General features: G+C 39.2%; 2 protein-coding genes across 2 annotated transcripts; both read right to left on the bottom strand.

Annotated features, from left to right (window-relative positions):
* Positions 1 to 324: 324 nt before the first annotated feature.
* Positions 325 to 1,005, bottom strand: LOC143570943 (transcription factor TCP13-like). The gene is made up of 2 exons (XM_077056452.1): positions 451 to 1,005; positions 325 to 378 (listed from the first exon to the last, which is right to left on the bottom strand). The coding sequence occupies exons 1-2, from the start codon at positions 1,003 to 1,005 to the stop codon at positions 325 to 327; spliced, it is 609 nt and encodes a 202-aa protein (XP_076912567.1).
* Positions 1,006 to 6,597: 5,592 nt separating this feature from the next.
* On the bottom strand, positions 6,598 to 7,753 carry LOC143570930 (F-box/kelch-repeat protein At3g06240-like). The gene has a single exon (XM_077056443.1). It carries the CDS (start codon positions 7,713 to 7,715, stop codon positions 6,621 to 6,623), a length of 1,095 nt encoding a protein of 364 aa, XP_076912558.1. The 5' UTR covers positions 7,716 to 7,753; the 3' UTR covers positions 6,598 to 6,620.
* Positions 7,754 to 20,588: the final 12,835 nt, after the last annotated feature.

Raw genomic sequence — 20,588 nt, 5'->3', positions numbered from 1 at the left:
CTTACATTTACATGTAATCACTAAACATGTCGACATAAATACGACAGAAACATGGCATGATTTAAATGCGCATCAATATTAACCACAAGGTTAGTTTATTTGACACGAGTAAACACATTAATTATATCCGGTATCACCTTCACTTCGAAATCTATCAAATTAACTATATCTGGTATCGCCTTCACTTCGAAATCTATCAACCCGTAATTCCATAAACACAACCTCACTAAAACAAAAACCCACAAACATGTAAACTCAATTGATTTCAAGCAACCCAATTTCACTACCAAATACATGGTGGAAACAAACAAAACCCACTAATCCTTAAAACATATACCCTTCATCATATTTCCTGTCATCTTCTTTCTCCTGGATCTCCTGAAACACAAAACATCAGTATGTAGATATCAATGGAAACCCTAATAATCGAAAAAGTTAATCGATCATTACCGCTTCTTGAACTCGAACCCCTTGCTCAAAACAAACACCCGGTAACCCATAACTTCCAGGATGGTGAAAACTGGACTGAATTGGTTCCCTGTTCACAAATTCAAAACCTTCAGCTTCATTGTAATTAGCGTTCCAAGAAAACTGTCGAATACTCGTTGACAACGGGACGTTAGAATCTTGAACAATAGGAATCAGATTTGCATCTTGATCTTGAATCATATTTTGCTGGTTTGGGACACCCGAAGTTCGATGAAACGCCTGTGAGAGATTGAAAACACAGTTTGCGGTATCCGGTAACAGCAAATCATGAAGATGATGATACTGATCACCATTCAACACATCAATAGCGGCTTTAGCTTCCTTCATAAGCCAATCAATGGCATTACTAGGACGATCAAACCCTAACCGGTCTTGCACATCATAGAACTGAATTGCAGTGTTGGCTGATAACCGAATGCGCCTGTCCCTTGACCCTTTTGCCGTGCATATCTTGCTGCGTTTATCTTTCACGCCACGTGAATGGACGACGCGTTCTTTGGATATATCTTTCTTCATTGCATATTTGTTTCTTGAAGCATTAAACATGCAAGCTGGTTTGAAGTGGTTAATAAATGGATGGCTTGGTTACACACAGTGTATGTGTGTGTGTGATGATGGACACATGCATGTTGAAGTGAACATGCATCATGGGTGTTTGTTAATTTGTCGAAATGATTGTGGGAGACTGAGTTGGTACATGTTCAAAAGTACGCATGACTTGAAAAGATAGAATGTAATGTGGGAGTGTTTGGAAAGTGATTATCATGATTTTGATGATTATAATCTTTTCAACTTGGCTGCTTTATGTTTTTTTAATGACCACTTTTAATTATTAATTGAAAGTAGGGTGAATTATTAACTACATTTGACCTAGAGTGAACTTTATGAACGGTTTAACAAATGTTTATTTAAAGAGTGTCTGAAAATAGTTAATAAATAACAAACAGGTCAGTATAGCCATTAAAGTTTGTGTTAGGAATGTTTGAAAATTTATTTAAAAGGAATTTGCAATCAAACAGGTCAGTTCATAAAAATAAAAAACCACCCCGTGTCATCGAGCGCGACAAAAAACACTCTGGCTCGGGTCACCACACCCATTCGGGAAGGAGACAAAGAAGAAGAAAAAATTGGGGCCAAATAGCTTCAGATGGGTGGTAACACCACCCCGTCTTCTTCAGGATTGAAGCGAGATAATGATAGGAACAAAGCGGCGGGCGGAAGCGAAACAACGCACACATGCACAACGATAAACACGCATAAACGAAAATATAAACGACACAAGAATTTAACGTGGTTCGGCCCCCGCGAGGGGACCTACGTCCACGGGCTGCAACTAGGTTTTCTTATTAGCTCATAACTATTACAATTACATGATGGGATATATATAATAAACAAGATTAGGGTTGAACATAATTAGGAACCAAAACCGGGCCTCCTAATAGAACCGGCCCAAAGGCCTTCATAACCCAACAATCTCCCACTTGAAGGCCTTGCGAAACTTTAGCCCGCCGTCCAAACAAATAACAATAACCCAGTCATCCAGTAACTCCAATAATCTTCAGTACATAAATCTACTAAGTCTCTAGTTCCAAGAACAAGCTAAAATTTCGACAACATAAATTCTTCAAGCCTCTAGTTCCCTAGGAACAAGCTAAGATTTTCACAAATCCACACCCTAGTTGCAGCCGCCCTTCTCATCAGTTACCTGAAAGGCCTATTGAAGCTCCCGAGAGCTCCAATCCGGGCATCCCAGACCCAGCCATGACAAAACTCGCCAATGACTCATCCTCAATCTTAACCGACCCTCACTTACTCACACAACCGGCTTCAAAGGCTTCCAGAGGATAAACACTCTCCAAATCAGCAGACTATACCAGGAGAGATTTTCACATTCGGATTCCTGGTCCTTCGAACCTGTAACATCCTAAAATTTTAATGATGAATAAAGGAAGTTATGTTTAGTGATTTCGCGTAATTAATTAATATCGGGTAAGGAGCGGGTCATGGACTTGGATTAATTGAGATGGGTTAAATGAGAATGGGATTTCAGGGATATAAATACCCCCAAAACCCCAAAATACCTTCATTTCCATCATTTTCCTAAAAACACTCCATAACATACACACCACCTACAACCGCCGGCGGCAGCCGAGGAGAGGGAGAGCGAGGTCCGAGAAAGAGAGAGCGGTTGGTTGTGATTAAGCAAGTAAACGAGATCCAAACAAGCCCAAAAAGTATGGTTCTTGATCTTTGAAGTTTAAAGATCCAAGCTTTTTAGTGTATAAACGACCGAAAATGGTCGGGTAGCGTAGTGGGTGATATTGAACCATAGCAAAGGTTTTAAAATCGCTCGAAATGCCGATCAGAAGCTAAAACAGCGGCTGTCTGGGCAACTTCGCCTTCATCTGGGCAACTTCGCCTTCAAAGTGACGAACTTCGCCTGCAAGCTAAGTTCGCCTGATGAACTTCGCCTGCAAGCTAAGTTTGCCTGATGGCAACTTCGCTGTAAAGTTAAGTTCGCCTAACTGGTAACTTCGCCTGAGGCCAAGTTCGCCTGATGACAACTTCGCCTGAAGCCAAGTTCGCCTGATGGCAACTTCGCTGTAAAGTTAAGTTCGCCTAACTGGTAACTTCGCCTGAGGCCAAGTTCGTCTGATGACAACTTCGCCTGAAGCCAAGTTCGCCTGATGGCAACTTCGCTGTAAAGCTAAGTTCGCCTAGCTGGTAACTTCGCCTAAAGCTAAGTTCGCCTAAGGTTAACTTCGCCTAAAGTCAAGTTCGATTAGAAAATAAATTAAAAATCTAATGAAAAATGTGTTAAGACAGTTAATGGAAATAAAATTTTTCCAAGCTGACCTGGCAGCTCGACCCCAGCCAGGGGCTCTGCCCCTTGGACCCTGCTAGGGGCTGCCGCCCCTAGACCCCGCTGCCAGGGGCGCTGCCCCCGGATCCCCGTTCGTTGTGGGTAGTAATTAAGACTAGAAAGATGTTATAAGTAGTGATAGTTAAATTGATATGTATACTTGTTATACAGTCAGCCGTGCACAACTGAAGAAAGGGATTACGATCAACGGAGAACGTAACCGTGTTCAGGTGAGTTTTTAGCCCCATTTATGTGTTACGTTTTCGGGGCTGTGTGCATACTCAATATGTTTGTTAATACACTTATCCTAAGAGATAAGTGTATGCCTTATGTGGATAATGTGAAATGTATGAATGATTGCTTGATAGTACGTGAACGATCTTCAGATATTGCACGTACTGTCAGGTTGTAACGCTATGTATAAGGTAAGTATGTTATGTATGTTTATGGGTATGAACATGATAGAGATACTAGAAGAAAGAAATGATAATGTATGGTTACGAAAAGGGTACCGAGCCCTACTAATACTCGAGGTATGATGTATGGTTGTATGGTAACGAAGAGGGAATCGAACCCTTCTAATATTCGAAAACTAGGGACCAGACCCTTATAATATCTGTGATGTTAGGGAATCGAACCCTTCTAATACTCGAAAACTAGGGACCAGACCCTTATAATATCTGTGATGATAGGGACCAGACCCTTATAATATCTGTGATGTTAGGGAATCAAACCCTTCTAATATTCGAAAACTAGGGACCAGACCCTTATAATATTTGTGATGATAGGGACCAGACCCTTATAATATCTGTGATGTTAGGGAATCGAACCCTTCTAATATTCGAAAACTAGGGACCAGACCCTTATAATATCTGTGAGGTTATAGGGCGAAAGGCTCTTTAAAAAGTATGATTATGTATGTAAGGAAAGCATGAAGGTAAAAATGAACGTATGATTATGAATGTAAAGAAAGTATGAAAGTAAAAATGAAAGTAAAAGCACTTAGGTGTATATGAAAGAAAGTTAAGAGATTAAGTATGGAATGTAAGAATGTATTGTATGATTATGTGATTAACTAGAACTCACTCAGCGTAGCTGACTTTTAGTATGCACGCAGGTGAGTAGGATGAGGCAACTCGCTTGAGGAGACACATGGCACTGAAGAAGAATCTGGCATCTGAAGACCCCTGATGTGTTAATTTTAATGCTTTAATGTGAAAGACAATAAATGTTTTGAGACAAGTTATAAATATTGTAATGTTTTATGAAAGTTTTATATTCCGCATAAATGTTTTAATTAACTCTGATATTTAGAACTGTGTTTATGAGTAAATCCAACACGAAAGTAGGGTTACTGGTAACGGGGCCTTACAGAACCCAACGTCCCTTTGGACACAAACCTAGAACACACCCTGTTACCAGAACCCCGAACATGTTCAGACCTCCGAATACGCTCAAGCTAACATCACTATGGCTCTAGGCTTCATGTCTGCAAACTGAAACCCCTTAGCTCTACCCGATTTAGCGAGCCACGACTTTATAATTCGAAAGTTGGTTCTGTTCTTCTGACGATACAGAGACCGTATCTTCCAAAGTCTTTAACTAAAAGATTCAACAAATGCTTCATTGAAGTGAGTAACAAGAAATAAAGCAAACCAGAATCTTGAACCCAAGAGTCTTCACCACCTTCACTGAGTCTCAATGCATCAACCCCAGATACATTCTCAAAAGCAGAATTCCAAATCTTTCGACATCGACTCTTAAAATGTCCCACCTCCATGCAGCCTACCAAGTCGACTATGCCCAGCTCCCACTGTCTCTGTTATCCCAACCCATGCCACACCAACACTCCATGAGATGAACCCCACTCGTACTATCCCGGCAAATAACTTTACCCAACACGAGATCCTGAACCTCTCAAATGGTGTACCACTGATCACCACCAAACAAGATATAATGTAACATCCGACCCCTCGCACCACCAATATTGTCCGCTCTGCCCACGAAGAGCTCACGGATTTGTTTTTGGTTTCCCAAAACGCGTTGGTGATGTTAAGAGGCAGGACATTATTTATGAACCAGCGATCTCTCTTGTCCACGGCCGATGTGGGATAGCCTAAGAGTGGGACGATGTTGTGTTTGCCAAGGGTGTTACAATCGATCTATATTTGGATCTATTTCTAAACCAAAGAAAACCGAGCGCTTTGATATCTCCGATTATCTCTTCCACTTTAACATCCTTTCCTTCGAACACCTTTTCATTTCTCGCTTTCCATATTCTCCAACAAGCGACAATGATGATCCCGTGCAACGCCTCTTTCTCTATATCCCCTAAATTTATGTTATTATGAATCTCCAATAAATCTCTTACCGAGAAACCAAAAATAGGCGGGATTCTGCACCAACGACTTATGTGGTCCCACACCACCGCCGCCACCATAGGGATGCATTAACTTCACAAACTTACCATTTGGGATTTTATAATTTACAAATAAATAAGACACTACAAATCAGTTTCTAATGTTTCGGTTTGACTTGTTTGTATAACTTGCATTGTATCTTTTCATGTCAATGAAATCAGTTTCCGATGATTTGGTTTGACTTGTATAGTTTGTTGTATGTGAAGTGGGTCCTGTTATCAGAACATGTTTGGATTTTGGAACATACAAACAAATGGCCTATTAGTAATATCCAGACCTCGTGATGTGAATACTGGTCTTCTATTAAATTCTAATACAAATAAACAACAAATCAGAGTGGCGAAGCGGAGCGTGGTGGGCCCATAACCCACAGGTCCCAGGATCGAAACCTGGCTCTGATATATCTAGAGTGGCTTCCGTAACCTCTTTTTATGCAGTTGAACCAAAAATTTATGCAAAATAACAATATTGTTAGCTGTTCAGTTTTCACAAATATATCTTTAAACTAAATTCATTTTTGGTATTTGTAACCGTAACAAATCATTCCTATACTAAGAATTATTGATAAATGATCACTTGAGCCGCGCTATCACATCCCAAAACTATAAAAACATTTCACCAATCAAACTATTTGTGCTAGCCAAGGTTCTATGGTGGTCATAGGCGGCCGGTGTGGTGGCTTGAGAAAAGAGAGTTGGTTCTGACATTATAAATCCTATATGATAAATTCTTACTTTTGATAACATACAAGAGATATATTACACCGTCAAATAAATATAAGAAAAATGTATGTCAACAAGAAATCCGCCAAATCCACCTATGAAGATCTAATACAGTCAAATATCTATCTAACCATAAGGTGACACCAAATTCTCTGAATAAACGACCCACAAATACCAATCAGTACTACATTTCTTAAATCTTGTAATAGTATTATCTTTTACATTAAATCTCACCAAGTCCCATGAATCCAAATCAATCACAACATCATCTTCATGTGTAAAACACACCGGCGTCATTACATAATCACAATCAAATCTAATCCAGTCTAGTTTAATCACCTTACTCCATGAACTTTCAACACCAAATTCCTTCATCACCCACACATCCACATCCACACCATTAACACCACCATAAACCGCATACAAACAACCTTTCCAGTCTCCCAAACACCGAAATCCACTTTGCTCATTCTCACCACCATTTGGTAAAACAATATCCATAAAGACCTCATCTTTTATGTCGAACGAAAGAATCGCTTCACGATTTTTTAAACCATCATCATGTGCCCTGTGTCTAACTATCCAATGTATTGCACCATTTGAAAAAGACCCGATCATATTAGGGTCATTGATGCTCATGTGTGATGTTTGGACTGTCCTCCACGAGCCGACCTTGAGATTAAAAACTTGACAACTTATAGAATTACTAGAAATGGATCTAGACGCGCTAACCAACTTGTAATCATCCATGGAAAATTCATACCCGAGCCCATAAAACCGAGTGGCATCGGGGAATGGTGTTAATGGGTCAAGTATTACTCGGGTCTTTTCAGTAGTTGGATTCCACAAAAGAATACAATCATCAAAACAAACAGAGAAAATCAAGCCATAGCAAGAAGAACCTAATTTCTTTTCAATGACTGATTCTTTTTCAAACGGATCGGTTAAACTGATAATGGCCCTTGAATTATCATCATCAATGCCTTCATAACATGATGGTGACTCATAGTTGATTGAGTGTAGTGAATGAGTTGAAATGACAAACCCACGGGAATGATTAGTATTAGTATCGAATAGGGCTCGACGATGATGAAATTTAATAAACTCTTCAGATGAAATTAAAGAAAGCCAGTATTTGGATACTGATTTGAACTGGCCTAGAGACTTTGCAGGTAATCTTGAAAGAATGTCGATTAAAATATCGCGAGGAAGATCAAACATTGCTTTGATTTTCTTAATTAGATAAACTCAAAAGCAATAGTAAAAAGAGAGGCCAACAACCAATGTGTTTGATTTATACAGAACTCATCTTTGATCTTCCCTTGAATTAGTCAAAGCCAATTGTCTTGGTCAAGATGAATGTTGTTATACTTTGAATCCTTCAAGTCAAAGTCTTGCAAATATTACCTTCACTTTCTAGATATAGAAAGAACAAGTCCAACGTATCAACAAAAGAGTGACCGACTAATTCGTACGCAGCACATTAATATGATATAGTCCAAACACAAAATCTTTGCTGCACAAGTCGAAGTCATAATTGTGGGAGTTTTATTTTCGCTACGATTCATTATAAGGTTTTATTTACCTGACACATTCTGACTTACATGTTCTAACATGACCTACTTTTTGCCCCCACTGACAAAAATTTGGATGTCTATACTATCACTTAAAGTAGTGTCATAATTGTGGTAGTTTCATTTTCGTTACGATTCATTGCAAGTTTTTTTACCCGGCATGTTCTCACTTACATGTTCTAACATGATTCACTTTTTGCCCCCCCCCCCAACTGACAAAAGTCATGGATTAGTGATACTAGATTTTTTTTTTGAACAACAAGCAAAAGATACTATGAAAGAAAAGTCAACAAGAAACATGATGTATTTAATTCATATATAACTCATCCCCCATGAATTGGTCAAAGTCAATTGTCTTGGTCAAGATGAATGTTGTTGTACTTTGAATCCTTCAAGTCAAAGTCTAGCATGTATAATGTATTACCTTCACATTCTAAATATAGAAAGAACAAGTCCAACGCATCAACAAAAAGAATGACCGAATAATTCGTGCGCGGCACAAAACTATGATAGTCCAAACAGTCAAACACGAAATCTTTGCTACAGTTTGATTGTTTCAATTGTACGTGACTACGATTTAATGTGAACGATAAAATGTCTTCTATTAGATATCGATCAAAATAATCAACAAACCAAAGCGGCGCAGCGGAAGCGTGGGCCCATAACCCACAGGTCACAGGATTGAAACATGGCTTTGATAGTCAAAATGGCTTCTAAGTTTTTCTTATTTAACATGAGCTAAATTTAAGCTAAGTGCAATCTTTACCCTCCAATTAGTATTCATTTTTCACAAATAAATCTATAACTTGAAAGATTTTGGTATTTGTATAGACTATTGTTCAGAAATTTCTTACATCAAAAGTGAGTTTTGTGTAGTTTGATACATACAATTATTTGTGTCCAACTTTAAAACAAAATTACAATTTTGTGTACTGAATTTAAAAACTCATTATATTCGAGATAGTATAACATTGTTAATGAAAAAATTTACGGATTTTTCAAAAATCTCATTATATTTGGGATAGTATAAGAATGTTAATAAAATACAAAGAGGAAAAAATCATATAATCAGGATAAATCAGATTTTAAGTTGCAATCAACCAGCATTATGTTTGAACAAAAGTTGAGTGTTACATATACAAGAAAGTAGAACAATTGGCCATGCCATGTTTTGTAACATTAGTTTCCTAGGAAAGAAAATGTCTTGTAATAATAATTTTATGTTAATAATAATAAAAAAAGCAGATAACATATTTACGAACTAAATTACAAGAACACATACACACCGTAACACTTATTTAGGGAACCAAACACGCTCAATATTCATTAATCATCAACGAATACACAATGTCAACAAGGGCACTACAAAGCATATTCATGACATTAGTTATTTACAAAAGTTCAAAATAACAAGAAGGTGTTGGCCAGTCAACTTAAAAGAACATAGAAATACTATGTCACTCATTATTTTATATTGACAATGAGAAGCCTCTAGACCTACCGTTGTGTAAAACGGGCAACCACCAATGTTCGTCTTTGCATGGTTAGGTGAAAACGAACAGACTGAGTTGACTTTGACTTTTAATTTGATGAGAGTTCATGCACATTAACAAAACAATTGGCAAGACTTCAATGTTTTAGTTTTCATTTTGCTTTCTAATTAAAGCAAGCTTGGGGTCTAAGGCTGCTTTTTCTGTTATATTTTGGTAAAATGCCTATTCTACCCTTTTATAACTAGAAGTTAATAATATTTGGAGTATAGGGATTATTTGACACACCATGTATGTAAATAGCCGTTATATTTAATCATGTTAACTACGTAAATAGTCCATTTATGTCACACCCTCATTCTAGGCCTAGGAGTGTGAACCATAGTTGGTACCATGTTTGTAAATAAATCAGAGTTGCGGGTTTAAGCGGAAGATTTTATAAAAACAAAGAATCGTTATTAAAATATTTACAACACAAAAGACGAGACGAAAGTCTCGTTTTAAGTTTACTTGTTTATATGTTTTTACAAAACCACCATATTTTATATTTACACAAAATTATCCGAGCCATCGGATTCTTGAGCTTCTTCGTCTTTCAAGCTCTATTCCAGATTACCTGCAAAATGTTAATAAAATACGTCAGCAACGAATGCTGATGAATATGTTGACGTTAAAAATATTTTCTTTGCTTAATCATCCCTCGAGACCACATAAGTCTCGGCCCATCTTGGCTTAGGAATAATCAAGTTAAAACAATCATTATAAACTCGAGTCTCTGCTTGAGATCACCTCAGCGAAACACCGCAGCGTTTATGACATAACTTAGGTACCATAAATATACACATGGCCATTCCCCACTCGGACGTAACTTAGGTCCGGCCCATCGTGGCTGGAGGTCGTGACCAGGCTTGGTGCGATGTGCCCACCTCGTTCCACATATGTAAGGATCCAGACAAACGTATACCATAGCCTGAGGGCTGGCTTATACTCTTATTTATAATGTTTTTAGAGACACATAGTCTCATGTAAACCCTTTTTTTTTCATATAACACGTTTGACTCTTTTGAAAACGTGTTTGTAAAGTGGGGCGTATTCACCTTTCAATGGGATCGGCTTCCAACACCGTCCGTTAGTCTTTTCTTCGCTATCTCGCACCTATAGTACGAGTATAACATTCATTAGTCGGATACACGACCCGGCTTAAGACCTTTAGTCTCATTCATCTCGATGAGCCTTTAGTTCATTATTTTACTTTAAAACATTTAGTTGAAAAGTAATATTGATAAACTTTTAGTTTATAAAACCCGACGTTTCTTTTTCATTAAGAAACGTATTTCTTTATTTATTATTTAAGTATACTCATTACACTTAAATAATATATTTTATAACAAAGAATATTTATACATTTATATACTCATATATATATTTTTTATTTCTTTTCTTTCTTTTCTTTGTTATTTATTTTCTCTTTTTAAATTCATCGAGTATAATTCCGATTTTAGGCATTAAGCCTTTAAAATATTTTATTATTATTTTAGTCGGGCATTATGCCTATCTTGCTTGGCTTAGAAATACCCTTCTTACTCAGGCAACACTTCGACTCTATCTCTCTTATCCACACACGCTTGATCAACCTTTGACACGCTTATCGAAACACCAACACGTATTTCGAGGTAACTTATCGGGACGTCGGGCAGCACCTCCTCTTTACTCGGAACGTTGTCGAAAAGTGGCACGTTTATCGAGGTAACGGGCACGGAAAACGAGGTGGATCGATGGCACAAACTTCGAGGTTTAGAGAGAGAGTAGTGAGAGAGTAATGTGTGTGTTTTGGAGTGAGTTTGTGAAGAACTCGTAGCTGCTATTTATAGGCTTGAAATCAGACCCCATCGCGCTACGCGATGGGTTCCTTGGCAAGCCCATCGCGTAGCGCGATGTAGGCTTGCTGAGTCACATCGTAGACCTGCCACGTGGTGACACGTGGCAGGCGCCGAGCCACGTGGCGGACATGTTGCCACGTGGCGGCAGACGTTGCCACCGTGTGCCACGTGGCACACGTGTCAATATCTGTCAGACACCCAATCGGGATACGCGATGGGTGTCTCTCTTGACCTGTCGCGTAGCGCGTAGGGTCTAGAAAACAGATTTTTCATTTTAGTCCCTGGAGTTTAGAAATTGACAGAATTGGTCCTTTTACTTTAGAAATTGACATTTTTGGCCCGAAAATTACGTGATGTTACATCCTCCCCACCTTGAAATAAATCTCGTCCTCGAGATTGCTTATGAGAACAAGTGGGGGTATTTCTTTTTCATCTCTGATTTGAGTTCCTATGTGTACTCGGGTCCTCTTCGGGAATCCCATCTTACTTTCACGATTTTTAACGTTCGTCTTTTAAGTTCTTTTAATTTTGAATCTTCGATTTGAATGGGACGTTCTACGAATTTTAAATTCTCATTGATTTCTACGTCTTTTAAGGGCATTGAAAGAGATTTATCGGCTAGACATTTTCGTAGATTTGAAACATGGAATACGTCATGTATTCCTTGCATTTCCTCAGGTAATCGCAAACGGTATGCGACAATACCAATTCGTTCGAGTACCTCGAAGGGTCCAACGAATCGAGGACTTAGTTTTCCTTTCTTGTCGAATCGGACTACGTCTTTCCACAGTGAGACTTTTAAAAGAACTTTGTCATTGACACTAAACTCTAACGGCTTACGACGGACATCGGCGTAACTCTTTTGGCGATCACGTGCTGTCTTAAGTCGTTCGCGGATTTGAAGAACTTTATTGGTGGTCTCTTGGACTACTTCGGTTCCAGACAATTGATTATCTCCGGTTTCAGACCAACACACGGGCGTTCTACATTTACGACCATATAACGCCTCGAATGATGCGGCTTGAATACTCGCGCGATAGCTATTGTTATACGAAAATTCCATTAGGGGTAAATGGTCGTCCCAACTTCCACCTAAGTCAATCACGCAAGCGCGGAGCATATCTTCCAACGTTTGGATAGTCCTTTCGCTTTGCCCATCAGTTTGTGGATGATAACCGGTGCTAAGGTTTAACTTTGTACCGAGTGCTTGTTGGAAGCTTTTCCGAAAGTGAGACGTGAAACGGCTGTCTTGATCAGAAATTATAGATAGCGGTACTCCATGCAAAGCAACGATGTTGTTCACATAAATACGCGCTAATATATCCATTGAATACGACTCATTGATAGGTATGAAATGTGCGGACTTAGTTAAACGGTCCACAATCACCCATATAGCGTTATGTTGTCGAGTCGTCTTTGGGAGTTTGGTTATAAAATCCATGGTTATTAACTCCCACTTCCACACGGGAAGTTCGGGTTGCTAGAGCAATCCCGAAGGATTTTGATATTCAGCATTGACTTTCAAGCAAGTAAGACATTTCGCAACGTGCGAAGCGATGTCCTTTTTCATTCCGTTCCACCAGTAGTTCGATTTAAGATTTTGATACATTTTGTCACTACCGGGGTGCATTGTATACTTGGACTTATGGGTTTCGTCCATGATCTTTTCACGCAAGTCTCCAACGATCGGTACCCAAATCCGGTTTCCCATTCTAAGGATACCATCATCACCTGTGACAAGCGAGTCAATGGTGCCGTTTCGTTTTTCATCGGTGATCTTGTTTTCGTTTATTGCTTGAGCTTGAGCGGATTTGATTTGGTCAATAAGATCCTTAACGCTCGGACTCTTTTTGGCTTTTCGTGCTCTTTACGGCTTAAGGCGTCGGCCACAACATTGGCTTTGCCTTCATGATAAATGATCTCACAGTCATAGTCATTAAGAGTTTCCATCCAACGTCTTTGGCGCATATTAAGCTCTTTTTGCTCAAAGATGTGTTTAAGGCTTTTATGATCGGTGTACACGATAAATCTTACGCCATAGAGATAGTGTCTCCAAATCTTAAGTGCAAAGATTATGGCGCCTAACTCTAGATCGTGAGTTGTATAGTTCTTCTTGTACACTTTGAGTTGACGAGAGGCGTAGGCGATTACTTTCTTTCGTTGCATTAACACACATCCCAAACCGGAATGAGATGCATCACTAAAGACAACGAAATCTTCAGTACCTTATGGCAAAGCTTGTATAAGAGCTTGGGCAAGCTTTTGTTTAAGTATATCGAATGCCTCTTGTTGCTTTGTTCCCCATTCATACTTAATGTTTTTACGAGTCAAAGAAGTTAAGGGAACAGCGATTTGAGAGAAGTTTTCAATAAACCTTCGATAATAGCCGGCCAATCCCAAGAAACTTCGAATCTCGGTTGGCGACTTTGGGATCTCCCACTTAGAGATGGCTTCAATCTTAGCGGGGTCTACTTGAATTCCATTGACATTAATAACATGACCAAGAAATTGCACTTCGTGCAACCAGAACTCGCATTTCGAGAACTTGGCGTACAACTTCTCGGTTCTAAGAATTTCAAGTAAAGTTCGTAAATGGACTTCGTGATCGGCCTTTGACTTAGAATAAATGAGTATGCCGTCGATGAAAACGATCACAAATTTATCTAAGTAAGGCTTACAGATTCGGTTCATCATATCCATAAACGCAGCTGGGGCATTAGTAAGTCCAAACGGAATAACCGTGAACTCATAATGTCCATATCTTGTTCAGAAAGCAATTTTCGGAATGTCTTCGGATTGAACTTTGAGTTGGTGATAGCCGGAACGAAGATCGATTTTTGAAAAATAGCTAGCACCTTGGAGTTGATCGAATAGGTCGTCGATTCGGGGAAGTGGATATCGATTCTTGATTGTAACTTTGTTGAGAGCTCGGTAGTCGATGCACATCCGCATGGATCCGTCCTTCTTCTTGATGAATAGTATCGGCGCTCCCCATGGTGATGAACTAGGTCTTATGAAACCTTTCTCGAGAAGTTCGTCCAATTGTTTCTTCAGTTCTTTCATCTCGGTTGGCACGAGGAGATACGGAGCCTTGGCGATCAGAGCAGTACCAGGAATGAGATCGATCCTAAACTCTACTTCACGATCAGGAGGAATGCCGGGGAGTTCGTCGGGAAATACATCAGCATATTCGGAAACAATGGGAACGTCTTTAAGTTCTTTGGGCTTTGATTCTTTGGTGACGTTGGCCATGAATGCTAAGCATCCTTGATTTAAACATTTGTTAGCCCTTATCATAGAGATTAGGGTAACTCGGCCCGCGTCTTTATCCCCTTCAATTCGTATAGTTCGTTTATCTGGGGCTTGAAGTTCGATGGTCTTGTTATTGCAAAGGATACGAGCATGGTTGTCGGATAACCAGTCCATACCCAATACAACATCAAAACCAGCAAGAGTCATGGGTAACAATTGAATAGGCAAAACATTACCGGCTAATAAGATTTTTCCATTTTCTAAAGTTTCGGTAATTTTAACAGTTTCGCCATTAGCGGTTTCGACGCTTAGAGTTTTATTGAGTTTGATTAAAGGTTCGTTTAATAGACTACAAAACTTATAATCTATAAAACTTAAGTTGGCACCTGAATCAAACAAGACTCTAGCATATGCGTTGTTAACAAGGAACGTACCGGTGATAGTTTCCGGTGTGTCGGCCGCCTTCTTCGTATCAAGGACGAAGATTCTTGCATTACTCTTCTTGGGCTCGTTCTTCTGACTGCTACCACCCGCGCCACCCGTCGCGGGTTTGTTTTTAGGGCACTCAAAGCTAAGATGCCCCATTTCTTTGCAGTTGTAGCAGGTCATCTTCTTTTTCCAACAATCGGCCGTGGCGTGGCCGGATCGATTACATGATTCACAGACTCGTGAGGCGAAGTTGCATCTACCTCTATGATACTTCTTGCAAATTTTGCATTGAGGGATGCCAAGATTGGAGCCAGGCCTTCGTTGGTCGATTCCCTTACCCTTGAAGCGGGTATCTCCGCCTTTCCTCGAATCATGTGCTGGCACAACCTTTTTATCCTCCTCCTTGTTGCGGATCATTCCGCCTATCAGATATCCAGCCAACTCCATCGTGGAGTCAGCGGTTTGTGGTAGGTGTGACCTTACCATGTCACGAATTTCTCGTGGCAAACCCCAAATGTAACGTGTAACTTTGCTAGATTCTGGGGTAACCGGCTGGGGAACTAATCGGCAATACTCGTGAAATTTCGTGTTATACTCAAGAAGGTTCGTTCCGATAAATTTGTGAGCCAAGAACTTTGTTTGAATTTGATCTGTCTCATGCATTGGACATAACTTTGACATCACCAACTCTTTAAACTCATCCCACGTCAATTTGTACATTACTTCCCTTCCTCTACTCATTTCTAGCGTGTTCCACCACTCAAGCGCTTCGTCTTTGAACATCAAGGCGGAGTATTGTATCTTCTCCTCGTCCAAACATTTGCTTGTAATGACGATCGTTTCCATTTCTTCGAGCCACCTAACCGTGGTGATGGCTCCTTTGTCGCCGTGAAATTCTTTTGGCCCGTAGTACTTAAAGTCTTTGAACGAGCATCCACTTATCTTAAGTTTCTTAAATTCTTTTCTAACACCCTTATTGTCGTTTGAATCATGCTCACTATCTTCCTCACGTGAAGGTCGAGTACGGGGTTTAGAAACAGATTTTCGGGAAGGATTTTCAGATTGAGTATGTTTTGTTTGTCTAGAACGAGATCTATTTTCAGATTCTTCTTGAACAGCTTTTCTAGTCATTTGTTGTATTTGATTCATATATTTGTCGGGAATTGGTTCCTCTCGTTCTTTCTCGGGACCTTTCCCTTTCATTTCACGTTTCTCGGCTTCCTTTCGGGATGTCTCACGATTATCACTTTGTCTAGACATTCTTTTTAATCTTTTCTTTTATCTGAAATTTAACACATTTCTTTTCTTATTATACAAGTTTTATTTATTTCACAATCATATACATATCATAAATGATATGTATATTATTTTACAACTTACTTATATATCGTTTCAACTATATATAAGGTCCTATCCTTACATTTACATATGATACATATCATACACACATATCATACAAACTAAATTACACACAAACTTCATCATCTTGTACACACGCCACTATCTTCTCAATCTTTCATAAACTTCTTCAAAACTTTGGTAAGTTTGTTGCATTTGCGAAGAAGTTTGTCTCCCATCTTCTTTTTCTTCTTTCCATCAGCATCAATCTTCTTTTTCAATTCATCCGTTTCTTGCAAGGCTCGATCCAAATGCTCCTCCTGGGACTGCGGTATGTCCATAGGATACCCGTATCTTGGAGGTGGGTCGCGATAACCCATGATTACAATATCGTAGTGGTTCTTGGGATCAGGGTATGGAGTTGCCGTTTCATCATATTGGTAATTGAAGAAATCATTGGCAGCCTCATTTTGTTCTTGAATTTCTTTTGCCTGTTCTTCAAAGGACGGAATCTTGCCTTGGTAAGGTGGGAAACTTGATGATGCCTTACCCTTGAGTTCTTGGGGTGGAGTGTTGCTCTTCTTCCGGTGTGGTTACTTAATTTGGATTGTCGGGGAATTCTACTTCCTCAGGATCTGTCTCCTCCTCAGGTTCAGTTTCTTCCTCCGGTTCTTTTTCAAGTTCTTCTTCGGTCATTGCCGGCATGTGGATCTTCTCATATGGAATTGTAACTCTCATCTTGGGTTTGTGAGAGGGTCCTTCCTTGTTGATACGAGAATTAGCAGTATCCGTAGTTGAAGTGCTGGTATACCACCTTCGTTGGTCGGAATGACATTGCATCCAGTCGGATGATAAAGAAGACTTTGGTTCCTCCTTAATTGGGATATTTGAGAGGAAAGCATACGAAAGATGAGGATTTTTCAAATATCCGGTCGGGTAATGTTGTGGTTCTTCGGATGGTTGATAAGTCGGGATCTCGGATGGTTGGTACATCGGTAGACTTGTTGGGTGATAACTTGAATGTCTCAGTGCTTGGTACACTTCATGTGGGGTGTTGTCTAGGTGGTAGATCGGACTTGGATTGGGGTTTTGGTTGTGTTCCTCGTTGAAGAATGATTCAAAGTAATCCTTGCTCATAATTCCTTGTGGAAACTTATAGTACTTCCTTGCTCTTCTTACTTCCTTATCATAATATTCCATTAACTTCTCGTAAGACATCTTGATAGGTGGTTTAGATTGAAGAGGGGGAAAATGAAAAGGTTACCAACCAATCTTATCCCTATTCACATTAACAAGTAAACATTTCCTACGCTTGAATCGAAGCTTGGGTATTATTTTATGATACCCAATTCGCTAAGATCGATGGCTCTGATACCAACCTGTCACACCCCCATTCTAGGCCTAGGAGTGTGAACCATAGTTGGTACCATGTTTGTAAATAAATCAGAGTTGTGGGTTTAAGCGGAAGATTTTATAAAAACAAAGAATCGTTATTAAAATATTTACAACACAAAAGACGAGACGAAAGTCTCGTTTTAAGTTTACTTGTTTATATTTTTTACAAAACCACCATATTTTATATTTACACAAAATTATCCGAGCCATCAGATTCTTGAGATTCTTCATCTTTCAAGCTCTATTCCAGATTACCTGCAAAATGTTAATAAAATACGTCAGCAACGAATGATGGTGAATATGCTGACGCTAAAAATATTTTCTTTACTTAATAATCCCTCGAGACCACATAAGTCTCGGCCCATCTTGGCTTAGGAATACTCAAGTTAAAACAATCATTATAAACTCGAGTCTCTGCTTGAGATCACCTCAGCGAAACACCGCAGCGTTTATGACATAACTTAGGTACCATAAATATACACATGGCCATTCCCCACTCGGACGTAACTTAGGTCCGGCCCATCGTGGCTGGAGGTCGTGACCAGGCTTGGTGCGATGTGCCCACCTCGTTCCACATATGTAAGGATCCAGACAAACGTATACCATAGCCTGAGGGCTGGCTTATACTCTTATTTATAATGTTTTTAGAGACACATAGTCTCATGTAAACCCTTTTTTTTCATATAACACGTTTGACTCTTTTGAAAACGTGTTTGTAAAGTGGGGCGTATTCACCTTTCAATGGGATCGGCTTCCAACACCGTCCGTTAGTCTTTTCTTCGCTATCTCGCACCTATAGTACGAGTATAACATTCATTAGTCGGATACACGACCCGACTTAAGACCTTTAGTCTCATTCATCTCGATGAGCCTTTAGTTCATTATTTTACTTTAAAACATTTAGTTGAAAAGTAATATTGATAAACTTTTAGTTTATAAAACCCGACGTTTCTTTTTCATTAAGAAACGTATTTCTTTATTTATTATTTATGTATACTCATTACACTTAAATAATATATTTTATAACAAAGAATATTTATACATATATATACTCATATATATATTTTTTATTTCTTTTATTTCTTTTCTTTATTATTTATTTTCTCTTTTTATATTCATCGAGTATAATTCCGACTTTAGGCATTAAACCTTTATAATATTTTATTATTATTTTAGTCGGGCATTATGCCTACCTTGCTTGGCTTAGAAATACCCTTCTTACTCGGGCAACACTTCGACTCTATCTCTCTTATCCACACACGCTTGATCAACCTTTGACACGCTTATCGAAACACCATCACGTATTTCGAGGTAACTTATCGGGACGTCTGGCAGCACCTCCTCTTTACTCGGAACGTTGTCGAAAAATGGCACGTTTATCGAGGTAACGGGCATGGAAAACGAGGTGGATCAATGGCACGAACTTCGAGGTTTAGAGAGAGAGTAGTGAGAGAGTAATGTGTGTGTTTTGGAGTGAGTTTGTGAAGAACTCGTAGCTGCTATTTATAGGCTTGAAATCAGACCCCATCGCGTAGTTCCTTGGCAAGCCCATCGCGTAGCGCGATGTAGGCTTGCTGAGTCACATCGTAGACCTGCCACGTGGTGACACGTGGCAGGCGCCGAGCCACGTGGCGGCAGACGTTGCCACCGTGTGCCACGTGGCACACGTGTCAATATATGTCAGACACCCCATCACGATACGCGATGGGTGTCTCTCTTGACCTGTCGCGTAGCGCGATGGGTCAAGAAAACAGATTTTTCATTTTAGTCCTCGGAGTTTAGAAATTGACAGAATTGGTCCTTTTACTTTAGAAATTGACATTTTTGGCTCGAAAACAACATGATGTTACAATCTAGTTATAAACAAGGGTGGAAAGGTCACTTTATCCAAACTTAACAGCAAAATTAACAAAAGTTAACCTTAAACCCTAAACTTGTTACAAAATCGAAACCGCATACCCCAATCTAGTTACTTTTAAATGTTAGTAGTTAGTACCCAAAGGGGCTCGTTTGCTCAAACCACAATGATCGACCATATGTGTAAATTACTGATATAATTCTTCAAGATAAATGGATTAGAGGTTTAACGGGAGAAATGTCAATATTAATGTCGGACTGTCGGTCATGTAATACATATTATTATATGTAGACTAACAATAGTTTATAGTACAAATTGCATAACACAGGAAAATAAAAGATATATTGCATCTGTAAAGCCTAATAGTACTCAATATAACGTACTCAAACTATCACTAGCATGCATTTCCTCACATTGTTGGGTTGAAAGTATATATTGCATCTGTAAAGCCTAATAGTAGCAGTCTAGTAGACCATTTTATTTGTTAATAAATATGAAACATACGTCCATCCAATTCATTAGTAATGAATAATAAATTATGAATAAAGAGCAGCAACTGATACTGAACTGAAGCAAATAAAATAAATATAGGTTCATCAACGAGAGGTCTTTAATTACTTATGATCAATGGGGATGTGGAGATACGAGGCTCTTGACAATTAAACTAGAAGGAATAGAGTCCCCATTGCAGGGCACACGGTGACCATCATATTGCCCATCATCGTGTCTGAAGCTGTAGACATAACCCCTCTCCTTTTGTGAATCACTCACTTTGTTCAAGCAGTGTACAATATCATACTTGCTCTGCTGACGATCAATATACCACTCCCACTTGTTGTTTACCATTACCCATATCTTAGAAGAATGATATGAATATA

Source organism: Bidens hawaiensis, unplaced genomic scaffold (genome assembly GCF_021521415.1).
Source record: "Bidens hawaiensis isolate Kalapana, Puna unplaced genomic scaffold, B.hawaiensis_p1.1 tig00025176_1, whole genome shotgun sequence".
Lineage (NCBI taxonomy): Eukaryota > Viridiplantae > Streptophyta > Magnoliopsida > Asterales > Asteraceae > Bidens > Bidens hawaiensis.
Note: the sequence above shows the minus strand (reverse complement) of the source record. Positions and strands in the feature narration are given on the sequence as shown.

Excerpts from the sequence above, each read along its gene's own strand:
- LOC143570930 (XM_077056443.1), bottom strand. The coding sequence starts at position 7,715 with ATGTTTGATCTTCCTCGCGATATTTTAATCGACATTCTTTCAAGATTA.
- LOC143570943 (XM_077056452.1), bottom strand. The coding sequence starts at position 1,005 with ATGAAGAAAGATATATCCAAAGAACGCGTCGTCCATTCACGTGGCGTG. Across the intron at positions 379-450 it reads GGGTTCGAGTTCAAGAAGCG|GAGATCCAGGAGAAAGAAGA; the intron begins GTAATGATCGAT and ends TTTGTGTTTCAG.